Consider the following 26,236-nt stretch of genomic DNA (forward strand, 5'->3'; position numbering starts at 1 on the left):
TGAGTATGTGTGGGACCTACCTCCATGCTGGAGCTCAAGGTCAGGTCTCTGGCAGTTTGATCGTTAGCAGTGGCCCCCAACTCCTCCCTGGGCATCTGTCTCATGAACCTCTTGTTGACGATCTTGGTGACGCTGTCGTTCCCCACCAGCGAAACCCCGGAGAGGCACTCAGGCTTGGGCTCATCCATGGCCCCCACCTCCCTCTGCCCCCTCTCCCCTCCCCCGGGCATGGTCGTTCCGGTCCGGCCGCACACATTCCTGAAAAACTCCTGGAAGGGGCCATATTTCTGGGCTCCGGTGTCTGGTCCAGGGCCAGAGGGCTTCCCTGCTGCCTGGCGGGCTGGGCTGGCCCCTGGCTCACTCTTCCACAGGGACTCTACGCTGCCGGAGTGTTCCACCACGCTGAACAGGCTGGACAGGCCATCGTTGAGGCCGCTGAGCACGGGGCTGTCCCTGGTGGTGGTGGAACGGGCCCAGGCCGAGCCGCTGGAGGTCGAGGACCGCTGGTGGAGGTTCCACAGGCTGCGGTCTCTGGATGAAGCCGAGGACAATCCTCCTCCGTCCAGCTTGGAGGAGGAGGCGGAAATGCGTCGCTGTAGCTTGGGGGAGCAGCAGGGCCTGTCGATGCGGCTGTGCACCTTATCCAGGGACGAGGAGATGTGGCGTGAGCGGGCCGAAGCCAGCGACGACGAGGGCCGGGGGGACCAGGAGGATTTGGTGTGGAAGCCCCCCACCCCCCGAGACCCGAGCCCGTCCGTCTGCAGCCCCACGCTCACAAATTGGACCGTCTGGGTGGAGCGGCTAGACACCCCCACCGTCTGGCTGCTCGCATCCTTGCTGCAATTCCTCTCCAGAGAGCTGGAGCGGATGGCCTGGCGCACGCAGTTGGTCATCTCCTTCATGTCGTCCGAGAGGTTGGCAGAGATCTCCAGGCCATGGAAGGGTGCCACCCCCGCGCCACCGGTGCTGTTCTCCAGAAGGTCCCTGTGCTGCTTGGACAGGGAGCTCAACCACTGGTCATAGGACGAAGAGGAGGAGGCGGAGGAGGGAGGTTGGCCCTCCAGGGCCACAGCGTCTGAGGGAGTTGAAGCCCGAGACAGGTGGCCTTGCTGAGCTTGAGGTTTGTCCTGCTTCTCCTTGGCCAGCCGGCTCTCCATACGGCGCATGGTAGGGGGGCTGTAGTAGATGCGGATGCCGGTCTTGTCGGGGGCAGTGTAGCTCCTCTGGATGCTCTCCAGGTCCAGGAAACTGCTGGGGGAGCTGGGACAGTCCCACGTCTTGAAGGGGGCATCACCCTGCTCCATCAGAGCCATCTCATTGGTCAGGTACTTCCAGTTCTTCCTGGTGAGGTCACCCGGGTCTGTGTGGGTTAGAAGGGAAGGGGCCTGGGTACTGGGCTGGTCCTTCTCTCCCTCCTCATTGGCTGTACCATTGACCTCCTGACCCGGAAGGAAAGGACAGGCCTCCAGCAGACCCTCCAACATGGACGGGATGGACTTGGTCCTGATAGAAGAAAAATTATATCACTAAACATGATCGTTTTATTATTAGGCTATGACTATACATTTTTTCATGATCTTTGAAAAATTGCTTTTTATACATTAAATACATATGTTACCTTGATAAATTGGTTCCATTTGTAACAACGTCCAGTGCAGTTTTTGTTTCAGGGGTGGTTTTGTAGTGCAGAGACTGAGGGAGAAAACAAGGAGACATTTTTTGTTTCCTGTCCAGCCAGTCCGGTAGTTTTATTGGCAATGTTTAATGGAGGACATGAGGATGTGGCCATCATCTAGGAGTTACAGTATTTATCCCTGACAAAGGCCTTGCTGTCCCTGTAATGATGCTGACTCAGGAGCTTTCAGCTCACAGGGGGATGAGCTCACACACACACAAATAAAAACACATATTTCCTCTCGGGGAAGAGGAGGCGAGGGAAGGGAAAGGAGAAGAGGAAGGATGGGGTGGTTCAAATGAATCCTACAGTACATGACTGCTGTATTTTGATGCACAATGCAAATGTGACTGACAGAGAAGCAACAGTAGGGCTACGACAGATAGGAGAAAAGCGTAGCGAGAGAAAGAGGCGTCTGTCTGAAATAATGACGTCCTCTTGTGTGCTTGGCCTCAGTGCTATGTTCCTGTGCTGTTTTCTGACACAATAAGTACTGGAGTGCGAGAGACCTATTCTCCAAGACCAGCCAGTCAGTTTTGGGACAGACTGGATGACAGCCAGACAGACACAGGTAATGAGGCTTTGCTGGTAGAAGAGCCAGTCACTCACTCACTCACACACACACACACACACACACACACACACACACACACCTCCAGGTTGGTCTGGCCATGCAGCAGACACACTCATGTTCAGCAGCATGTTGTCTCTCCCTGCATTCCACTACTGGCCAGTTATCCCTAACCCCTCTATGGAAAACACTAAACAACTAGTCACAGAGTACAGTAATGCATACACACGCCAACAATGTCCTACCAGTGACATTAACCTTCCATTCCACCCCAACAAAAGACCACACAGAGATTTTTTTTTGCCAAAGATGATGAGGAGAAAGGAGGACAATTAGGATAGTCACTAGACGCTACAAGGGTAGTTAGTGTCACTCTCAGTACTCACCACATGGCTAAGCTATAATACTAGACCATGCTATAATAGAATAGAGTGTAGAGCAGAATATAAGTTTATCAGGACTGAGGTGCCAATAATCCAGTTACCATCTTGCACTGTAGCCTCTGCTCCCACTGGCCCCTCTCCTGACTGAAATGCTCTAGGAGCTCCAGCTTCTCGCGATTCCAGTTCCTCTCGCCCATCTGTAGCTGCTTGGTCAGGTCCATGACGGCGGCATATGAGTCGGCCAGGAGGTGCTGGTGCTCCTCACGCTCCCTCTTCAGTGCCACCTTCAGTTCGGGAGGTCCTTGGAGGTCCTTCTCCCCCCCGGCCAGGGCAGCCAAGCCCGCCTTGCTCTCCAGCTGGGGGGAGGGTGACAGAGAGAGTGTTGGTGAGGATGGTGATTATGTGACACTATGGGGGATGTTGTGCTTGTTCCATACATGTTTGAGCAGCTAAATTACATTTATATGTGATGATGTAATACCAATAGTAATGAATACCCAAATGATCAACAAACACATCCTACACTCTCACTGATTAACACTCCAGATACATTTATTTCATTTTCCTTTCTTTTTGTCCATCTCTGAAAACATTAACATTTTCATCTGAAGATCTAAACCGACTATTAGCTTTTAAGTATTCCTCCCTCTATAAAACGAGACGTGGAGCGAGGCACTTAATGAGAAAGCCCTATAAATAAAGAACAGCAGCAGATGCCTCTTGTGTGGGTTACGTTGAAGTCATCCTTCCCTTGTTTCTAAGATTGATGAGTTTACAGGTTCTCTTCCGTCACATTAAGACAACAGTTAAAGACGCCCGCTACGTTTCTCCCATCCTCTCCTCTCCTCTCCTCTCCTCTCCTCTCCTCTCCTCTCCTCTCCTCTCCTCTCCTCTCCTCTCCTCTCCTCTCCTCTCCTCTCCTCTCCTCTCCTCTCCTCTCCCATCCTCTCCCATCCTCTCCTCTCCCATCCTCTCTATCCCTCCTCTCCAATCCCCCATTAGAATGAATCAAGCAGTGATTCAAAGCTGAGGCGATTGCTCTTTATTTCTTTTACGAGTCGGTCTCGTTTTTTTTCTCGTATTTGAAGTCACACCTTTCGGGGGGAGGGGGGGCCCATCAATCACCATGGTGCCTGAGGATGACTGCAGGTTTCTGCCTTATATGGTGCTAATGGAGGAGTCTGGCTGGCTTTTCGGACGACTATGCCATTCATCTCCGACGGCGACGGAAGCGTTGATCTTGTCTGAAGATGAATATCCATAATGAGTTTTATTGGTGAGGCGTTGCGGGGCTGTGACTAAATGGTTGTCTGCAAGTTTACAGCACAGAGAAAGACATTTGCTCTAAATGCTCCCAATTCACCCCAGATTCCCCCCAAAACCACTGAAGACAGACATGAGTCCCAAATGGCACTATGTTTTAGTGCACTACTTTTGACCAGGGCCCACATAGGCCTCTGCACTATACAGGGAATAGGGTGCCATTTGTGACACAGCCTTCCTTAGAAAACTGTCTATTGGCATCTGTAGGCATTAGGCCATAAGCCTGGTTCCACAGTGCAACAGCTGCTGGTGCCATGCCACATTGCCAGGATGCTATCCTACTTCTGTGATTGGCTGAGCAGAGCAGGAAGAGATTGGACCCAGCTTTGCCATCCAGTTCTTTCCTGGGCACCAGCCCTGTGGGTTTACACAATACAAGGGCACAGTAACGGCATAGTTTATAGGGGTGAAGGGGTAAAGGGAGAATAGTAACAATTTGTGTGCGTGTGTGTGTGTGCGTGCGCACCCTCTCAGGATGGGGTGGTTCAAATGAATCCTACAGTATATGACTGCTGTATTTTGATGCACAATGCAAATGTGACTGACTGAGAAGCAACAGTAGGGCTACGACAGATAGGAGAAAAGCGTAGCGAGAGAAAGAGGCGTCTGTCTGAAATAATGACATGCTCTTGTGTGCTTGGCCTCAGTGCCATGTTCCTGTGCTGTTTTCTGACACAATAAGTACTGGGGTGCGAGAGGCAGCAGATGAGTTTCTTAAAAAATAAGAAAAGCAAAATGAATCAAGCTCTGATTATGCCATAAAGGTTAGTCAGTAAATCTGATCTAATAAAATAAATGCAATGCATTTGGGGAATGGGCAAGCTGTTATCTTTTTTGATGGGAGGTGGCTGTTATGGTGACCATATTACTGCCACACCGGCGATCACGAGTCATGACCACAGTCAAATTCCACATGACCATTTAGTCATGATAACTAGGCTTCTCAAAGCTCATAGCCTACCAAATGTGCTAACTGCCTGGTACTCAGCACTCTATTGTCCCTCTAATCACTCTGACATCAATGCAAATATAATCAAATATCTAATCACACTTCATCAGAGCCCATGAGCTGTTGTGTGAGAAAACAGAGTGATGGCCTCTATTAAAAAGAGGAGGATTCCATCAGCTTTCTATAGGCTAGGTCTACTATATTTATTTCTCAACTTTCCTAATTTCAAGCACATTGCTTCTCTTTACAACAGGAGTATAGCCTACCTGGCTGGCATGAAAATGAACCATGGGAAAAGTGTCCTCCATTTGCTATATTAGCGCATAGATGACACATTTTTCCCCCTGCCCATGTTTCGAGACAGGTGCATGACAATGGTCTATTCTAAATCCAAACAAATTTCACAGATATTATATAGTATATGTAAAGACACGATTCAATCAAGGACAACAATATTAGCCTATGACTTGTGAATGATATATTATCACTTGTGAATGATGCCCAGCTTTTATGCTGTAAGGCAAGAAACAGCGCATGCCTTTTTTTTTGTCGCACATCTAACGTAGCTTAGCCCATAGGCCTATATGTTTTGATAAGTTTTGTATCTCAGCTAACATGGCCAAATGACTTCTTAAAATTAAGCACATTAATCTGCTTTACAACCGGTGTAGAGCCTAACTGGCATACAGTGTATTCTGATAGCACCCAAACCCCTTGACTTTTTCCACATTTTGTCACATTACAAACTTATTCTAAAATTGATTAAATTGTTTCCCCCTCATCAATATACACACAATATACCATGATGACAAAGAAAAAACTGGTTTTTAGACATTTTGGCACATTTATTCATCAATGATCTCTCTGTACTTTGCTCCATTTCTTTCCCTCGATCCTGACAAGTCTCCCAGTCCCTGCCACTGAAAAACATCCCCACAGCATGATGCTGCCACCACCATGCTTCAACGTAGGGATGGTGTCAGGTTTCCTCCAGACGTGATGCTTGGCATTCAGGCCCAAAGAGTTCAATCTTGGTTTCATCAGACCGGAGAATGCTGTTTCTCATGGTCTGAGAGTCCTTTAGGTGTATTTTGGCAAACTCCAAGCAGGCTGTCATGTGCCTTTTACTGAGGAGTGGGTTCCGTCTGCCACTCTACCATAAAGGCCTGATTGGTGGAGTGCTACAGAGATGGAAGAACCTTCCAGAAGGACAAACATCTCCACAGAGGAACTCTGGAGCTCTGTCAGAGTGATAGAGTTCTTGGTCACCTCCAAGACCAAGGCCCTTCTCCCCCGATTTCTCAGACAGCTCTAAGAAGAGTCTTGGTGGATCCAAACTTCTATAATTTAAGAATGATGGAGGCCACTGTGTTCTTGGGGACCTTCAATGCTGCAGACATGTTTTGTACCCTTCCCCAGATCTGTGCCTTGACACAATCCAGGCTCAGGCATTGTGTGTAGATTGATAATAAAATAAAAAATAAAAATGTATTTTTTCCCTTTTTCTCCCCAATTTTGTGATATCCAATTGGTAGTTACAGTCTTGTCCCATCGCTGCCACACCCGTACGGACTTGGGAGAGGCGAAGGTCGAGAGCCGTGCATCCTCTGAAACACAACCCAGCCAAGCCACACTGCTTCTTGACACAATGCCCGCTTAAATCAGAAACCCACCTTACCAATGTGTCATAGGAAACACCGTACACCTGGCGACCGTGTCAGCGTGCATTGCACCCGGCCCACCACAGGTGTCGCTAGTGCGCGATGGGACAAGAACATCCCTGCCGGCCAAACCCTCCCCTAACCTGGACGATGCTGGGCCAATTGTGCGCCACTCCATGGGTCTCGCGGTTGCGACAGAGCCTGGACTCGAACCAGGATCTCTTGTTGAAACAATTATCACTTAGACCACTGTGCCATTCGGGAGGCATTGATGAGGATTGTTATTTAAATCTCAATTTTTAGAATAAGGCTGTAACGTAACAAAATGTGGAAAAAGTTTAGGGGTCTGAATCCTTTCTGAATGCACTGTATATAGGCGGCGTGTGAGTTTCACATTTGGGAAAGATGATTATCCTCAGCAAAATGCAAGGATTACATGCATAACCGCATTTGTGGTCACTTTTGAGAACGGTGTTTTCCCGCTAATTGATTGCATTTTGGAACATTCACGCTTTTAGACAGCCAATTGTTGTGTGTGCATTGCTGTGCTTATAATGAGAAAAATTGCCTAATAGTTCAACATTTTAAGCTAAATGTTCTGATCTGTTGCATCAGCCTCATTGACTTTAAACGTTTTTTAATGCTAGTGGTTGTATTAATTTGGGATCGATTGCATCCCACAACGGTACCTGTCACGCCCAGATCTGTTTCACCTGTACTTGTGCTTGTCTCCACCCCCTCCAGGTGTCGCCAATCTTCCCTCCTATACAGTGGTTTCGAAAGTATTCACCCACTTGGCATTTTTCCTATTTTGTTGCCTTACAACCTGGAATTAAATTGGATTTTGGGGGGGTTTATATCATTTGATTTACACAACATACCTACCACTTTGAAGATCCAAAATATGTTTTATTGTGAAACAAACAAGAAATAAGACAAAAAAACTGAACTTGAGCATGCATAACTATTTACCCCCCAAAGTCAATACTTTGTAGAGTCACCTTTTGCAGCAAATACAGCTGCAAGTCTCTTGGGGTATGTCTCTATAAGCTTGGCACATCTAGCCACTGGGATTTTTGCCCGTTCTTCAAGGCAAAACTGCTCCAGCTCCTTCAAGTTGGATGGGTTCCGCTGGTGTACAGCAATATTTAAGTCATACCACAGATTCTCAACTGGATTGAGGTCTGAGCTTTGACTAGGCCATTCCAAGACATTTTAATGTTTCCCCTTAAACCACTCGAGTGTTGCATTAGCAGTATGCTTAGGGTCATTGTCATGCTGGAAGGTGAACCTCTGTCCCAGTCTCAAATCTCTGGAAGACTGAAGCAGGTTTCCATCAAGAATTTCCCTGTATTTAGCGCCATCCATCATTCCTTCAATTCTGACCAGTTTCCCAGTCCCTGCCGATGAAAAACCTCCCCACAGCATGATGCTGCCATCACCATTCTTCACTGTGGGGATGGCATTCTCGGGGTGAGGAGAGGTGTTAGGTTTGTGCCAGACATAGCGTTTTCCTTGATGGCCAAAAAGCTCAATTTTTGTCTCATCTAACCAGAGTACCTTCTTCCATATGTTTGGGGAGTCTCCCACATGCCTTTTGACGAACACCAAACATGATTGCTTATTTTTTTCTTTAAGCAATGGCTTTTTTTCCGGCCACTCTTCCGTAAAACCCAGCTCTGGGGAGTGTACGGCTTAAAGTGGTCTTATGGACAGATACTCCAATCTCCGCCGTGGAGCTTTGCAGCTCCTTCAGTGTCATCTTTGGTCTCTTTGTTGCCTCTCTGATTAATGCCCTCCTTGTCTGGTCCATGAGTTTTGGTGGGCGGCCCTCTCTTGGTAGGTTTGTTGTAGTGCCATATTCTTTCCATTTGTTTTATAATGGATTTAAAATGGTGCTTCGTGGGATGTTCAAAGTTTCAGATCATTTTTTATAACCCAACCCTGATTTGTCCTTCTCCACAACTTTGTCCCTGACCTGTTTGGAGAGCTCCTTGGTCTTCATAGTGCCGCTTGCTTGGGTGTGCCCCTTGCTTAGTGGTGTTGCAGACTCTGGGTGCCTTTCAGTACAGGTGTACATATACTGAGATCACGTGACAGATCATGTGACACTTAAATAAAGTCCACCTGTGTGCAATCTAACTAATTATGTGACTTCTGAAGATGATTGGTTCCACCAGATCTTATTTAGGGGCTTCATAGCAAAGGGGGTGAATACATATGCACCCACCACTTTCCATTTTCCATTTTTTTTGTTGATTTTTTTTCGTTTCACTTCACCAATTTGGACTATTTTGTGAATGTCAATTACATGAAAATCCAAATAAAATCAATTTAAATTACAGGTTGTAATGCAACAAAATAGGAAAAACGTCAAGGGGGTGAATACTTTTTCAAGGCAGTATATCCCCTGGGTATTTATACCTGTGCTTCTGTCTGTCTGTGTCAGTTTGTCTTGTTTGTTCAAGCCTACCAGCGTTTTGTGTTTCAGCTCCTGCTTTTTCCAGTATCTCTTTTCTTGTCCTCCTGGATTTGACCCCTGCCTGTCCTGACTCCGAGCCCGCCTGCCTGACCACTCTGCCTGTCCTGACTCCGAGCCCGCCTGCCTGACCACTCTGCCTGTCCTGACTCTGAGCCCACCTGCCTGACTCTGAGCCCGCCTGCCCCTGAGCCTGGCTGTCTGCCCCTGAGCCTGGCTGTCTGCCCCTGAGCCTGGCTGTCTGCCCCTGAGCCTGGCTGTCTGCCCCTGAGCCTGGCTGTCTGCCCGGCTGCCTGCCCCTGAGCCCGGCTGCCTGCCCCTGCCCCTGAGCCTGGCCCTGGCTGCCTGCCCCTGAGCCTGGCTGTCTGCCCCTGAGCCTGGCTGTCTGCCCCTGAGCCTGGCTGCCTGCCCCTGAGCCTGGCTGCCATCCTGTACCTTTGCCTCTACTCAGACCTTCGCCTCACCTGAACCTGGGCCTGCCTGCCGTCCTGTATCTTGACCCCACTACTCTGGATTATCGACCCTTGCCTGCATTGACCCGTTGTTTGCCTGCCCCTGTTGTTACAATAAACATTGTTACTTCTAAACAGTCTACACTTGGGTCTTCCCTGAAACCTGATAGTACCAGACTATGTTTGGGCTCCCGAGTGGCGCAGCGGTCTAAGGCACTGCATCTCAGTGTTTGAGGTGACACTACAGACACCCTGGTTCGATTCCAAGCTGTATCACAACCGGCCATGATTGGGAGTCCCTAACCTTTATTTAACTAGGCAAGTCAGTTAAGAACAAATTCTTATTTCCAATGACGGCCTACCCGGCCAAACCCGGACAACGCTGGGCCAATTGTGTGCTGCCCCATGGGACTCCCAATCACGACCGGTTGTGATACAGCCTAAAATCAAACCTGGGTCTGTAGTGACGCCCCTTGCACTGAGATGCAGTGCCTTAGACCGCTGCGCCACTCAGAAAGAGAGTCAACGCTTTGATGATGGCCATGATTCACACAGGTGACACCTTTTTAAAGTGTTTCAACTGAATTACATTGTCATCTGGGTCTTCTGGTGATACACAAACAAAACACAAATCAGGATTCTAACCCGGGGTCAAATCTAGACTTCACCCAAGGCTACAGACTGAGTCATGCTCCTACAGTCCATGTAGGCCATTATTTCATCAGGAAATATCAATGAAAAAAACAAGTTAGTTGTGTCCAGTTTAATAAAGGTGTAGAACCAATGCACAAGAAGCCCCTTTTCCTGTCTCCTCAATCCTTCTTTTCCCTCTCTCCCTCCCATCCTGACACACAACACATTACTACTGCCAGGGAGGAGAGAGACAAAAGCCTCTACAGTGGATACAGGAGGAAGGAGGGGGAATGGATGAATGAAAAACCCTGGCCCAGGTTGTAAATTGTGATCCAGTTATGGTGTTGAGTAGCTGTGTTGGCGCCACCAGGAAAGGGATCCCCATGGCACAGTGCTGCTCTCAGGGCAGGCAACCATTTAGCTGTGCCCTTACAGACCCACGGAGGAGGGACTGCAGAGGGAGGGAACAGTCTGACAGGACCAAGGAAACATGCCTCAAACTCTCTCTGTGTCTACTGTACTGTACCTCTCTCTCTCTTAAAAATAAATAAAAAATCCCTCTCTCTCTGTTTATTCCCCCTCTCTCTCTCCATCTATTTATTCTCTCTGTTTATTCCCCCTCTCTCTCTCCCTCTATTTATTCTCTCTCTCTCCCTCTATTTATTCTCTCTCTCTCTGTTTATTCCCCCTCTCTCTCTCCCTCTATTTATTCTCTCTCTCTGTTTATTCCCCCTCTCTCTCTCTGTTTATTCCCCCCCTCTCTCTCCCTCTATTTATTCTCTCTCTCTGTTTATTCTCTCTCTCCCTCTATTTATTCTCTCTCTCTCTGTTTATTCCCCCCCTCTCTCCCTCTATTTATTCTCTCTCTCTGTTTATTCCCCCTCTCTCTCTCTGTTTATTCCCCCCCTCTCTCTCCCTCTATTTATTCTCTCTCTCTGTTTATTCTCTCTCTCCCTCTATTTATTCTCTCTCTCTCTGTTTATTCCCCCTCTCTCTCCCTCTATTTATTCTCTCTCTCTCTGTTTATTCCCCCTCTCTCTCCCTCTATTTATTCTCTCTCGCTCTGTTTATTCCCCCCCTCTCTCTCTGTTTATTCCCCCTCTCTCTTTCCATCTATTTATTCTCTCTCTCCCTGTGTTTATTCCCTCTCTCTCCCCGTGTTTATTCCCCCTCTCTCTCCCTCTGTTTATTCCCCCTCTCTCTCTCTCCCTCTGTTTATTCCCTCTCTCTCTCCCTCTGTTTATTCCCCCTCTCTCTCTCTCTGTTTATTCCCCCTCTCTCTCTGTTTATTCCCCCTCTCTCTCTCTCCCTCTGTTTATTCCCCCTCTCTCTCTCTCCCTCTGTTTATTCCCCCTCTCTCTCTCCCTCTGTTTATTCTCTCTCTCTCCCTCTGTTTATTCTCTCTCTCCCTGTTTATTCCCCCTCTCTCTCCCTGTTTATTCCCCCCCCCCTCTCTCTCTCCCTCTGTTTATTCCCTCTCTCTCTCCCTCTGTTTATTCCCCCTCTCTCTCTCTCCCCCTCCCTGTGTTTATTCCCCCTCTCTCTCTCCCTGTGTTTATTCCCCCTCTCCCTCTGTTTATTCCCCACTCAATTGAAGGGCTTTATTGGCATGGGAAACATGTGTTAACATTGCCAAAGCAAGTGAAGTAGATAATAAACAAAAGTGAAATAAACAATACAACTGAACAGTAAACATTATACTCACAGAAGTTCCAAAAGAATAAAGACATTTCAAATGTCATATTATGTCTATATACAGTGTTGTAACGATGTGCAAATGGTTAAAGTACAAAATGGAAAATAAATCAAACATAAATATGGGTTGTATTTATAATGGTATTTGTTCTTCACTGGTAGCCCTTTTCTTGTGGCAACAGGTCACAAATCTTGCTGCTGTGATGGCACACTGTGGGGTCTCTCTCTCTCTCTCCCTCCTCTCCATCTCTTCCTCTCTTAATTCCTTTTCTCTTTTTTGCCTTTTATTTCCCCACTGGTCTGATAATATATACATTATCTCAGTGTAATGTGGTGACCTGTCTCAAACCCTGTTCATTTATGTCATTACGGAGGATGTTGTTATGAGAGTGTCTCAGGTTCCGAGGAGTCTGTATATTAACCTCATTTCTCACTGCCAGTTACCTCTGTCGCTCGCCCGCATGCACGCACAAACACACACACACAGAGGTCTGGGGGAAAAGTAGACGGCCAAACTAAACCCCAGACAGATAGATTGGCACAAATCCACCACCTCGGGATATCAGCAGTTTCAAGCCACTTGTCAACATGAGTATTGGTGATTAAATGAATACCCAGTGACTGATCCATACTTCTGATCATCTGTAACATAGCTCCCCGCAGCTCAGTAAAACTGTGACAAAGGACAGGTCATGTCATCCTTTATGAATGGGTAACTTGATCTTCGTACAGCTTCAGAGGGTGCTATCCTGCATGATGAATGAAGACCTTTCTTATTTATAACTAGAAAAGCCCACTTAATGGTCAGACAATCAATGTCTTTGCCTCAGACATCCAGGCAGCCAACAGTTGAAACAATTGGAGCCCAGTAGGTATATAGCAGGTCTGACTGATCAGGCAAGAGTCTACTCTAAAGTCTTTATTCTACCTCCAATTAGGGAACGATCCTAACCCTGGTGGCCAGAGTCCTATTATCAGCCCTCTCTATCCAGTAGTCTGGTGTAACGGCTGATGTATTACCCTCCCAGGGATGCCTTATGCTAAGCCTCTAAGATAATGGTCAGGCAGGGACCGTGACAAATCTGAAATCCATTGGTCTGTAAGCTACATAATAGACTGGCCTCTGAACTAGCCAAATAAGGTTTTTAGTTGGTTTTCGGTAAACAATGGGTTTGAAACTATAACTATACAACAGAGTGTTTCTATAGACTAGCTAGCACAATACCATGTCAGCCATATTGAGTGTACCCATGATGGTGAAGTCAAATTTCCATTCTAGTAATTATATTTCTATGCTAGTTGCACCCTTCTAGGTGGTGTGGTCTTACCTGGGTAATGAGGCTCTTGAGCACTGTCCTCTCCACCTCCCAGGAGGCCTTAGCGCGGGCAAACTGCTGGGTCAGTTCCTGAGAGCCCTGGCGCTCCTCTCGCAGCTCTCCGCTCAGATCCTGGAGCGCTCCCTTCAGGTCCGCCAGTGTGCTGCTCACGCCGCTCATCTAGGCCACGGACAGGATGGAGAATCAGTGAATGACCTCTCAACGTTAGAGATGAACATGACATTTGAGAGGATCTCCATGTCATGCACTTGATCAATAACAGTGGTTTCCTGTGTGTTGTCAGGGTTGTCTTCAGTAGACACTAAACAGAAAGAACCGACTGAAACCGAGAGGAACAACCTGAACTTGTCCAATAACAAAGGCTTGTTTTTGTTTTCTGTAGCAAAACATTTTTTGCAACGGTGTGCACTAATGAATATGACCTAGGTGTGACCTGTTCCTGCACCTGTGTGTAGCTCTTCTCCAGCACACAGAGCTCCTTTGAGATGGTGGGGCAGAGGTGCTGCTCCTCTGCGGAGGTAATCTTGTTGTCTCCCTGTTGGGGGTGGGCGGCCAGACTCTCCTCCTCCAACAGCAGGTACAGGTCCTTCAGGCTGTTCACCTGTAGGGAAACACACAGCAAATTAGTAGTCAGCCAAGTTTCTTAAACAGCTAATTTATTTGATTTAACCCAGTAAGTTGATTGAGAACACATTCTCATTTACAGCAACAACCTGGGGAATAGTTACAGGATGAACGAGCCAATTGTAAGCTGGGGATGATTAGGTAACCGTGACGGTGGACACCAGGGTTAACAGCCCTACTCTTACAATAAGTGCAATGGAATCTTTAGTGACCACAGAGAGTCAGGACACCTATTTAACATCCCATCCGAATGACGGCACCCTACACAGGGCAACGTCCCCAATCACTGCCCTGGGGCATTGGGATATTTACATTGTTTTAGACCAGAGGAAAGAGTGCCTCCTACTGACCCTCCAACACTACTTCCAGCAGCATCTGGTCTTCCCATCCAGGGACCAACCAGGACAAACCAACGCTTAGTTTCAGAAGCGAGCCAGAAGTGGGATGCAGGGTGGAATGCTGCTGGCTAACGAGGATAAAATAATATCAACCAACGAAACTACTATGCCACAGCTAAGTGGCTGATTCAAAGGGAGAGGGTGGCTAGTCAGTCCCGTACCTCCAGGACATCCTTGGCCTCCGTGTCCAGCTTGCGTCCCAGCCGCCACTGTTTGAGGAAGCAACGCAGCTTGAGGCTGAGCAGCAGCAGGGTCTGCTTGAGCTGCTGGGACTCCTGCAACATCAGGTTCCTCTCTTGGCTCCAGAACTTCTGCTGCAGCCGCGTCTGCAGACTCAGACTCTGTAGCTGGAAGTCCCTTCTCGTCAGGGCCTTCTGGTGCTCCTCCTGCAGCTGGAGACAGAGGGAGAGACAAACACACGCAGGCAGGCAGGCGTACGCACACACACAGAGAGAGGAGAGGAGACAGGCCAGTCAGTGGGCTACAGGGGCTCACAGTGACGGTGTTGTTATGATAAGGGATTACGTGCAGCACCGTTTATGGAGTTTGCTTTAGCTGTTTGCTAGGTGGGTGAATGCATGTATATAATAAATTGTTGTTGTTGTACATATCATAGTCGTGATACCATACTGTTCTCAGGTGTGGTGCCTACTCTATTAGCATTGACAAGACGTTACAGTAACAATGCTCTGTGTGGTTTAGAAGGGTTTGACTGTAGTCAGTGTTGTGTACATAGATATAGAACAGTTTGAGGATTGTGTACCTGTGTGAATGTCTGTGAGCTGCTGTGGGTGGGGCCTCTGTGATCCCGTCTCTCCACAGTCAGTTCCTCCTGCCTCTCCACAGTCCGTTCCTCCTGCCTCTCCACAGTCAGTTCCTCCTGCGTCCTGCAAGCATTGTCCCTCGCCTCCAACAGAAGGGCCTGCAGCTCACTGATCTGCTGAGGGAGGGAGGGATACACCATTATAGCTAGATTACCATACACTCTGCAATGCTAGAACACCCTGTAAAGTGTAAAGCATACCACACCACTTCCCACAACTCCATTCATAAATCAGTTACTGGAGTTACTGTTCCCCGTAGTAGTGTTCTTCTTCGCTTCTCGCTAACCCGTGGTGGGGGAACAACAATCCAACCTGTCACACAGTTTAAGACATACAGCACACTCACACACCCACACTGGGCCCCATGGTCCAACAAATACACCTCATCTGTAGTACCGTCACATGCTTCATTTGGCTGTTGAGTGAGAGGAGTTCCCCTTAGTGTTCTTCTTCTTCACTTCTCGCTAACCCGTGGTGGGGGCCACCCCAGCCTAACCCGTGGTGGGGGCCACCCCAGCCTACCATTAGCGCTAACCTACGAAATGCTACTCAAATGGCCTCCGTTCTAATGACAGGCACAAGACCAGCCACTCAAGCTTTTCATTATCACTCAGCACCCAACATGTTTTCTCTTCACCAATTAGTGTGTAGAATTTGCTAAGGTGGGTCAATGGGGACTGAAATACCCCGAGGGGCATTAATAGACTCTGAAGGTTTTAAATATTATTCCAATATCCACTGTGTCATAATGTTCCATGGATATCTGTGTTTAAATGGCACTTTAAGACTACTGCTGTGTTTTGAGGTACAATAACAACCTTTATGTTTTGTCCCAAGATTCTCTGAGGGCTTTGACAGATAAGTGAAAATACAATATTATTTTAATGTTAGTTTATTTAGATGTTGCATTGCTGGAATCATTGTTTTTTCCCCATGTTTTAAAATTCTTTGGGAAAAAAGAAAGTTGCACACTCAATATCTACTCATAATCGACTACAATCTACTTGGTTATTTACTAGGGATAACCAACATCTTGGCAGTATGCCCTCCCAACAACTCTACCCTCCCTGTGTATTCTGAGAGAGTCCCTGCCAGTGCAAGTTCCAATTGCACTACGACACTGTAGCTCACTATTACTCAGCCAGTCACAAATGGATTTGCAGCCAATTCTTTATATAATTTACACCGTAGCCCGCTTCTGCATTTCTCCCCCTTTCTCCTTCTCCTCAGCAGCCTCTGTAAGTGACTTCTGACACCCTCTTTCTCTCACCAATGGGATCCAAGGAGTAAGAGTGAAGGGAGCTCAATTTCAGCTGCTAAACCTTTCAATTTCCTCACATTCCAATGCATATTCGCCTCATAGACCATAACAGTTGAATAAAAGGCTTACATTCCCTAGCCAAGCCTTAGACACAGACTCCATGCATATAAATGGATAACCTGGTGTCAGTTTCCAATGCCTTTCACAGCATTATGTCAGTCTTACTGTCCCGCAGAAGAATCTTCTATTTAAGTTCCTTTCTGAGCAGGATATAGTACCCTATTTTTAACATTACACAGTTACTCTGAAAGGGTTGGTTGGTGGTAATGGACACAAGAGGCACCACTCAGTGGGGAGAGACCAGGGCCGTATTCATTAGCCACTAAACAGGAGAAAACTGACTAAAACGGGGAGGGACTACCTGCACAACGTTTTGAAACTATGTTCCCGAATGAATAGGACCCAGAACACAGTCAGCCTGATGGACCCCAGGTTCCCACCAACATCCATGTCCATACATCAGCCCTGTCACGCTTCTATCGACCGACCCTGTCTCTACAGACACACAGAGCACTCAGGCAGTCTGCGTGTGATAACGTCGCCTGGCATAGGGCCAAGGTGTTACTGCCTGCCTGTCCTATCCCCTGTCCTTTCCTCCTTCCCTCACCGGAGCTGGTCCTGATCTCCCCGGACCTGGCAGCCTCATCATTGATCACTGAGAGGGGAGAGGAGCAGGGTGGATGATAATGTGTAGAAGCCAACAGTAGTTTGTGATGCAGAGGTTACTGAGAGAGACACAGGGTGAATTATTAGACCTACTTATTTCAAACACGTGGCCCGTGGGCCAAAAGTCACCCACAAGCTGATTAAATGTGGCCTGCTGAATGTTGTCATAGTTAACCGTCTACTATCATTATATAATTCTATATTTCGAGAATGTGTTTACTCTGGAGAACCTTTAATAACCAGCCTACTGACAGCAACAATGAGTTTCTCTAGTTCTCACAGTTAGGGAGTGTGTGTTCAGATGACTAACTGATTATGTGCTACAGTACAGCCCAGAGAGAAACCTTCCCTTTCATGACATATTATAAAAGCAACATTGTATATCCTGTAACAGGAGAGCGGGCTGTGGCGATTGTGTTGCTCTCTGCTCTATTCATTGCTTCTGCAGTTGCCCCTCCCTCACAGCCCAGGTTTCCAAGGAGACCTGCTACGGAAAGGTCAAACGAACATTGAGCAGCAGACACTTCCCTCTGCTCACTTCAAGAGCTGATGTCATTGTGTTTACTGCAGTGTGATTCCAACCTGATTCCCCCACTATCTATCACATGAAAGAACGAGGGAAGCGATGTTTGGGCCATCAAGGAGTGCACAGTGTGTGTGTGTGTGTGTGTGCGTGTGTGTATTTAGACTGTTCTATAGCAGTGACCTACCAGGGCTGTGTCCGTCTCCTGTTTAACCTGGTTCTTGTTGTTGTCAATGTGGCTGTCACCCTCCTCCTCCTCCTGACCTTTCACTTCGCGCTCTGATTGGTCCCTAAAGTCAGGCTGCTGCATGCATGGGCAAGTTAATGAATAAAAATGAAACAAAATAATAAAAAGAGGGAAAGAGGAACAGAGGAAAGGGAAGGAAGAAGATGAGGGGAGACATATGGTAGGGAGAGAGGGAATCGAAAACAAAACAATACAACCAAAATGGAAGATCCGCAAGACACATTGAAAATAAAAAATGAACCTCACAGGACAAATAAAAGTATGTAAAGGAAAAACAGCTTTGTCAGAGTGGCGTAGGACAGAGTGGAGAACAGAACCAAAACAATGATGAGAAGTACGAGCGACGGCTGGAGGGTTGGGGGATGAGGGTGGGAGTGAAGGACCGTAAGAGGAGAGTGTAGGAGAGGGGATTAACATAATCAAAGGAGTGAAAGAAGAGAGGAAGAAAGGGAAACAAGTGAAGAAAGCAGCGGTCATGGTGCCCATGCAGTGAGAGGGGGGAGAGGGAGGGATGGGGTGAGAGAAGGAGAGACTGGGTGAGAGAAGGAGAGACGGGGTGAGAGAAGGAGAGACGGGGTGAGAGAAGGAGAGACGGGGTGAGAGAGGGAGGGACGGGGTGAGAGAGGGAGGGACGGGGTGAGAGAGGGAGGGACGGGGTGAGAGAGGGAGGGACGGGGTGAGAGAGGGAGAGACGGGGTGAGAGAAGGAGGGACGGGTTGAGAGAAGGAGGGACGGGTTGAGAGAAGGAGGGACGGGGTGAGAGAAGGAGGGACGGGTTGAGAGAAGGAGGGACGGTTTGAGAGAGGGAGAGACGGGGTGAGAGAAGGAGAGACGGGTTGAGAGAGGGAGGGACGGGGTGAGAGAAGGAGAGACGGGTTGAGAGAGGGAGGGACGGGTGAGAGAGGAAGGGACGGGTTGAGAGAGGGAGGGACGGGGTGAGAGAAGGAGAGACGGGGTGAGAGGGAGAGACGGGGTGAGAGAAGGAGAGACGGGGTGTGAGAGGGATGGACGGGTGAGAGAGGGAGGGACGGGTGAGAGAGGGAGGGACGGGGTGAGAGAGGGAGAGACGGGGTGAGAGAGGGAGAGACGGGGTGAGAGAGGGAGAGACGGGGTGAGAGAGGGAGAGACGGGGTGAGAGAGGGAGAGACGGGGTGAGAGAGGGAGGGACGGGGTGAGAGAGGGAGGGACGGGGTGAGAGAGGGAGGGACGGGGTGAGAGAAGGAGAGACGGGGTGAGAGAGGGATGGACGGGGTGAGAGAGGGATGGACGGGGTGAGAGAGGGAGGGACGGAGTGAGAGAAGGAGAGACGGGTTGAGAGAGGGAGGGACGGGGTGAGAGAGGGATGGACGGGGTGAGAGAGGGAGGGACGGGTTGAGAGCGGGAGAGACGGGTTGAGAGAGGGAGACGGGGTGAGAGAGGGAGGGATGAGATGGGGAGAGAGAGACAGGGGGATGGGGTGAGAGAGGGAGGGAGGGACGGGGGGAGAGAGCGGATGGGGTTGGGACTCAGTTGGCCTCTAATGGAGCTTAACTCTAAGCATAGAACCAACTTTACTAGAGTGCATTTACTTGGATATGCAAATTGTATTTTGATGTGTGTAAATAGATGGTGGCTTACGGCTTCTATGATTTCTTTATCATTCTAGTTGTCATGCAGCACAGTGGTGGCTCCATTTGAGCCCTGAGCTCTATGTAGCATCTATAACAGGTTATAAGGCATCAAAGCAGCATGCGTGTCATGTCATGTGTGCCGGCAGGGAGAAACCATAGTGTGAGCTGGGAAGGGGTGGGAGCAAACGGAACAGAAATAATAGCCTTGCTACAAAAAAGGAGCATATGAAAGAAAAGGAAAGAAACAAAATCAATAATAAATGAGTGGTGGGAAGAGGAGGAGGGTGTTCATTCTTACCTTCTGCCCTGCAGTGATCTCACCCGCCTGGTCGTCTGGAGGGCAGGGGTGTGAGGCAGAGGGCGTATCCACCACGGAGTCTCCAGCTTCGGACAGTAGAGGCAGGGGGGATGCCACCTCCACCTGCTCCCTCCCAGGAGGGGCGCTGCCAAGGCTCTCCACTCGCTTCACGAAGGCCTGGAGCTGGGTGTGCAGTGCTCGCAGCCTGCCCGTCAGAGCCTCCACCAGGGGCAGGTCCTGGTGCTCCGAGGGTTGGGACTGCTGGCTCTTCTCTGGGACACAGGGCTCTGCAGCCTCCCCGGAGGAGTTGGAGGAGATCTTGCGGTAGAGGGAGGGGCAGTTGGAATCAGAAGCGGTCAGCAGCTGGATGGCTGTAGAGATGAGGCGGGCCTGGTCCCTCATGGCAAGCAGGGCCTCATGGTCATTCAGCCCCAGGGGGACGTTACCGTGCAGGTGAATGGGAACCCCCGTCGACGTCTTCTTCTCCTTCTCCTCCAGGGGCTTGTTCTCCCCTCCGATGGGGCCTTCCCGGCACACTTGGCTGGGGAGGCACTCGGCCGAGTCCCCTGCCTCAGCGTCGGTCTCCAGGGTGGGCCTAGAAGAGCTGTGGTAGGAGGCCAGGTCGCAGCGCTGCAGGTTGGACAGCAACACACGGTTCTCGTACTGGAGCTTCTTCACTTTGCCGCTCAGCTCCCCGATCTGGAGCCTGGCGGCCTGCAGCAGCTCCTCCTGGGGGGCCTCGGTGCTGATGAGAGCTCCCCCACCATGACCATCCTCCAGGAGAGCGATGGACGAGGAGTCATTCTGGTTTGGGTCCAACGTCAGCGGCAGCTCCGACTTGTAGCGGTTGATCTCATTCATCAGCAGCTTGTTCTGCTCCTCCATCTCCAACAGCGAGCGCCGCAGCAGCTCCGCTTCCTCCTCCACAAACTGCAGGTGCCTCTGGAGCTCCATCACGTTATCCAGACCACCTCCTCCTGGGCCTCCCATGCCTCCCAGCCCCAGCCCTGGAGGCAGCTCCTGGCCCTTCATGTCGTCCATCTCGGCCCGTAGGCCACGGTTCTCCACCTCTAGTTCCACGATGCGCCGGCTCAGCAGGTTGGCTTCCTCCTCCACCAGCTTCAGGTGAACTCTAACCTCGGCCTCGCGGGTGTGGGGTGAGTCGTTGACCTCCTCCACGGTGAGTGAGGCGTCCACATCGCCGTAGACCGAGCGGTACTTGGCCAGCTCCTCCCGCATGGCCTCGCTGTCCTTGGCCATCTTGGTCAGCTTCTTACACATGAGAACGGACTCCTCCTTGGCAAAATGGAGCTGGCACTTGAGGTCAGAGTTGTCCTCCTGCTGGCCCCAGAGAGGCACAGAGACCAGCTGTTAGGAACACTGACAACACACTGACTCACTCACACACACAATGACAATATATCCTTTCACATACCACAGAGAGAGAGACCGACAGAGAAAGATTGCGAGGCCAAAATTTAAATTAAAATGTGTGGGAGTTTCTTTCTCTCTTAAACTCATCTGACATCCTCATATTAACCCCTTCAAATATTTAGACCAATGCTATGGATTTTTTGGGGGCAAAGTGGGATAGGTTGATGCAACACTGGGGAGTCATGCATACTATTTTACAGTGTAATGTTTGCTAGCTGGGGACATTGAGGTACATTGGTGTATTTATAAAAGACATAAGCTATTTTGAATATTAAACACCCGCTATTATTTAACCAACTGACTCAAAATGGTGAAGACCCATTAAATGTGTTGTGTACTTTATTGGTGATGAACATCAAACACAGTCTGGAGAGGGTTTACACCAATTACAGTATGTCACAGTGGCACTCCACTGCATTAACCTCATCCCCACAGAAATGGAGGAAGAGAGAGCGAGAGCAAACACTATGGAACACACATTTTTTACTATCTTATCCCGGAATATAGGTCTGCCTTTGGATTAAAGAGCAGGAACCCAGACTTCATCAAATAAATTAGCATCCTACAAGAAACATGGTATAGAGGAGATGGACCCACTGGTTGCCCTCTAAGTTACAGTGTGCTGTTAGTCCCATCCACCAAACTACCAGGTGTGAAACAAGAAAAAAGACTCAGGGTGTAAGCTAATTTGGTATAGAGAACACCTAACCCACTCTATCAAATGAATCAAAACAGGAACACTGCATCGCAGTGCCACCAGAGACTCTGGGTTCGAGCCCAGGTTCTGTCGCAGCCGGCCACGACCTGGAAGGCCATGGGGCGACGCACAATTGGCCTAGCGTCGTCCGGGTTAGGGAGGGTTTGGCCGGTAGGGATATCTTTGTCTCATCGCGCTCTAGCGACTCCTGTGGCGGGCCAGGCGCAGTGCGCGCTAACCAGGTCGCCAGGCGCACGGTGTTTCCTCCAACACATTGGTGCGGCTGGCTTCCGGGTTGGATGCGCGCTGTGTTAAGGTTAGGCTGCCAGCTCTAAGAAGAGTCTTGGTGGTTCCAAATTTCTTTAATTTAAGAATGATGTCGGCCACTTTGTCCTTGGGGACCTTCAATGCTGCATACATTTTTTTGGTACCCTTCCCCAGATCTGTGCCTCGGCACAATCCTGTCTCAGGTCGCTACGGACAATTCCGTCGACCTCATGGCTTGGTTTTTGCTTTGAGATGCACTGTCAACTATGGGACCTTATATAGACAGGTGTGTGCCTTTCTAAATAATGTCCAATCAATTGAATTTACCACAGGTGGACTCCAATCAAGTTGTAGAAACATCGCAAGGATGATCAATGAAAACAGGATGCACCGGAGCTCAATATCGAGTCTCATGGCGAAAAGTCTGAATACTTATGTAAATCAGGTATTCATGTTTTTAATTTTTTATACATTTACAAAAAATTTGCTTTGTCATTATGTGGTATTGTGTGTTGATTGATGATGAATGATTTATTTTGTTACAATAAGGCTGTAACGTAAAGACATTTGTATAAAGGGAAGGGGTCTGAATACATTCAGAATGCCCTGTATTTTCCCTTTCATACTTCTTTTAAAACTTTTGTGTGTAATGTTTCATGTTCCTTTTTGATTGTTTATTTCCCTTGTTTATTTCCCTTGCTTATTTCCCTTGTTTATTTCCCTTGTTTGTTTATGGTCTATTTCACTTGCTCTGGCAATGTAAACATATGTTTCTCTTTGAATTGAGAGAGAGGAATGTGCACAGTCTGAGCTGGTCATGTCAAACTAGTAATACTGTATGAAGTGCTATCTGTGAATCATCTCTCCCATCAACTACCTCCCCAACTCCCACTATGGACTAAATTGTGAAAGCGAGAACAATCAGTGTAACTGTAATACTTTCGAACTGACTTTGGGTTCAATAGCTGAGGTAAGAATCAGAGGCGAGTGTCTGGAGACAAACTGCTGCAGCTGCAGTCTGTTTCTTTGGTTGAGTCGTTTGCAAATCTATATGAGATTTTCCTTTTGGCTGTTCAATGTAGAAAAAACATTGAAGGTCTCTGTTAGTCTAAGTTACCTGGACAGACGGCTTCTTCTCTGGCTTGTTGTTTGGCCGAGCGCCTCTCTTCTTCAGAGAGTTCTGGAAATAGAGAGAAACACATACAATTCACAATAATTAGCATCAATCAATCAATGAAATTATATTTCCATAGCCCTTTCAATAACAACGTTTGTCACAAAGTGCTTTTACAGTAACCCGACCTAATGTTAGGCCCTAGACCCCCAAAGAGCTAGCACCAGCACATTGGCTAAGGTGTTATACAACATAATAATACCACCTTGAGTCTATAGACTTCTCCCCTGCCCCCCACCCCCTCGGGCCTGCCCTTTCACCCAGTTATCATCACCATGGAGACGTTTATCCCCACAGTGACACCAATAGGGGTGTGGAGCTACAGTTGACTGCATTTCTACTATGTAAACAGAGAGTATAAGATAAAGAGGGGGAGATGAGGGAGAGGGTGGGAGGATAGGTAGACAAAGGGGAAGGAGAGAGAGAGGAGTGTGAGAGAAAAGGGAAAGGATAGAGAGAGAACAAGAGAGAGGAGAGAGAAAGATGAAAGAGTTGAAGAGAAAGAGAGGGAGAGATAGAGGAGAGAGAGAACGGAAGAGAGGGAAGGATAGAGAGAAAGATGAAAGAGTTGAAGAGAAAGAGAGGGAGAGAGGGAGGGATAGAGGAGAGAGAGAACGGAAGAGAGGGAAGGATAGAGAGAAAGATGAAAGAGTTGAAGAGAAAGAGAGGGAGAGAGGGAGGGATAGAGGAGAGAGAACGGAAGAGAGGGAAGGATAGAGAGAAAGATGAAAGAGTTGAAGAGAAAGAGAGGGAGAGAGGGAGGGATAGAGGAGAGAGAGAACGGAAGAGAGGGAAGGATAGAGAGAAAGATGAAAGAGTTGAAGAGAAAGAGAGGGAGAGAGGGAGGGATAGAGGAGAGAGAGAACGGAAGAGAGGGAAGGATAGAGAGAAAGATGAAAGAGTTGAAGAGAAAGAGAGGGAGAGAGGGAGGGATAGAGGAGAGAGAGAACGGAAGAGAGGGAAGGATAGAGAGAAAGATGAAAGAGTTGAAGAGAAAGAGAGGGAGAGAGGGAGGGATAGAGGAGAGAGAGAACGGAAGAGAGGGAAGGATAGAGAGAAAGATGAAAGAGTTGAAGAGAAAGAGAGGGAGAGAGGGAGGGATAGAGGAGAGAGAGAACGGAAGAGAGGGAAGGATAGAGAGAAAGATGAAAGAGTTGAAGAGAAAGAGAGGGAGAGAGGGAGGGATAGAGGAGAGAGAGAGAACGGAAGAGAGGGAAGGATAGAGAGAAAGATGAAAGAGTTGAAGAGAAAGAGAGGGAGAGAGGGAGGGATAGAGGAGAGAGAGAACGGAAGAGAGGGAAGGATAGAGAGAAAGATGAAAGAGTTGAAGAGAAAGAGAGGGAGAGAGGGAGGGATAGAGGAGAGAGAGAACGGAAGAGAGGGAGGGATAGAGGAGAGAGAGAACGGAGGAGAGGGAAGGATAGAGGAGAGAGAGAACGGAAGAGAGGGGAAGGAATAGAGGAGAGAGAGAACGGAAGAGAGGGAAGGATAGAGGAGAGAGAGAACGGAAGAGAGGGAAGGATAGAGGAGAGAGAGAACGGAAGAGAGGGAAGGATAGAGGAGAGAGAGAACGGAAGAGAGGGAAGGATAGAGGAGAGAGAGAACGGAAGAGAGGGAAGGATAGAGGAGAGAGAGAACGGAAGAGAGGAAGGATAGAGGAAGGATAGAGGAGAGAGAGAACGGAAGAGAGGGAAGGATAGAGGAGAGAGAGAACGGAAGAGAGGGAAGGATAGAGGAGAGAGAGAACGGAAGAGAGGGAAGGATAGAGGAGAGAGAGAACGGAAGAGAGGGAAGGATAGAGAGAAAGATGAAAGAGTTGAAGAGAAAGAGAGGGAGAGAGGGAGGGATAGAGGAGAGAGAGAACGGAAGAGAGGGAAGGATAGAGAGAAAGATGAAAGAGTTGAAGAGAAAGAGAGGGAGAGAGGGAGGGATAGAGGAGAGAGAGAACGGAAGAGAGGGAAGGATAGAGAGAAAGATGAAAGAGTTGAAGAGAAAGAGAGGGAGAGAGGGAGGGATAGAGGAGAGAGAGAACGGAAGAGAGGGAGGGATAGAGGAGAGAGAGAAAGAGTTGAAGAGAAAGAGAGGGAGAGAGGGAGGGATAGAGGAGAGAGAGAACGGAAGAGAGGGAGGGATAGAGGAGAGAGAGAACGGAGGAGAGGGAAGGATAGAGGAGAGAGAGAACGGAAGAGAGGGAAGGATAGAGGAGAGAGAGAACGGAAGAGAGGGAAGGATAGAGGAGAGAGAGAACGGAAGAGAGGAAGGATAGAGGAGAGAGAGAACGGAAGAGAGGGAAGGATAGAGGAGAGAGAACGGAAGAGAGGGAAGGATAGAGGAGAGAGAGAACGGAAGAGAGGGAAGGATAGAGGAGAGAGAGAACGGAAGAGAGGGAAGGATAGAGGAGAGAGAGAACGGAAGAGAGGGAAGGATAGAGGAGAGAGAGAACGGAAGAGAGGGAAGGATAGAGGAGAGAGAGAACGGAAGAGAGGGAAGGATAGAGGAGAGAGAGAACGGAAGAGAGGGAAGGATAGAGGAGAGAGAGAACGGAAGAGAGGGAAGGATAGAGGAGAGAGAGAACGGAAGAGAGGGAAGGATAGAGAGAAAGAAATGTGTGTAAACTGAGACGAGACAATAAAGAGAACATGAGCACCGTTGCTAATGACAGCCAGCTCCTCCCCCTGGTCACCTGGGCCCCAGTACACTGAGTTAGATCCTAATAGATCCTCATTCCTACCAGATTTCTGAGAGATCACACACACACAACACGCATGCAGACAGAGGAGCTGCAGAACAAGCTTATCTCGCTAAGGCGTTTCCATGGAAACTGGCTACTTTCTCCGCACTGAGCTGACTGGTGGAAAAAGCAGGGATTTCCAGTCCACTCTGCTATGTCTTATTCAATCAACCTGAAAACAAACAAGACCCTGCTACCACGGGACATTATATAGCCTTTAATATAGCACCCCCCCCACCCCCCACATACACACACACACACACA

General features: G+C 48.6%; 1 protein-coding gene across 5 annotated transcripts in view; it reads right to left on the bottom strand.

Moving 5' to 3' along the window:
* The window catches only part of LOC109869523 (protein SOGA1), an 80,351-nt gene that overhangs the window by 5,575 nt on the left and 48,540 nt on the right, over nt 1–26,236 (bottom strand). The window contains exons 4-13 of one of the 5 annotated variants that reach the window (XM_031804211.1): nt 23,185–23,247; nt 19,670–21,007; nt 17,702–17,818; nt 14,944–15,120; nt 14,342–14,572; nt 13,604–13,759; nt 13,150–13,317; nt 2,731–2,985; nt 1,619–1,692; nt 21–1,503 (exon numbers count right to left, since the gene is read on the bottom strand). In XM_031804211.1, coding sequence (XP_031660071.1) covers nt 21–1,503; nt 1,619–1,692; nt 2,731–2,985; nt 13,150–13,317; nt 13,604–13,759; nt 14,342–14,572; nt 14,944–15,120; nt 17,702–17,818; nt 19,670–21,007; nt 23,185–23,247 — 4,062 coding nt within the window. Of the gene's footprint in view, nt 1–20; nt 1,504–1,618; nt 1,693–2,730; nt 2,986–13,149; nt 13,318–13,603; nt 13,760–14,341; nt 14,573–14,943; nt 15,121–17,701; nt 17,819–19,669; nt 21,011–23,184; nt 23,248–26,236 lie in introns of all 5 variants that reach the window. The other 4 variants (XM_031804213.1, XM_031804212.1, XM_020459719.2 and 1 more) reach the window with 4 other exon arrangements.

Source organism: Oncorhynchus kisutch, linkage group LG24, assembly GCF_002021735.2.
Source record: "Oncorhynchus kisutch isolate 150728-3 linkage group LG24, Okis_V2, whole genome shotgun sequence".
Classification (NCBI taxonomy): domain Eukaryota; kingdom Metazoa; phylum Chordata; class Actinopteri; order Salmoniformes; family Salmonidae; genus Oncorhynchus; species Oncorhynchus kisutch.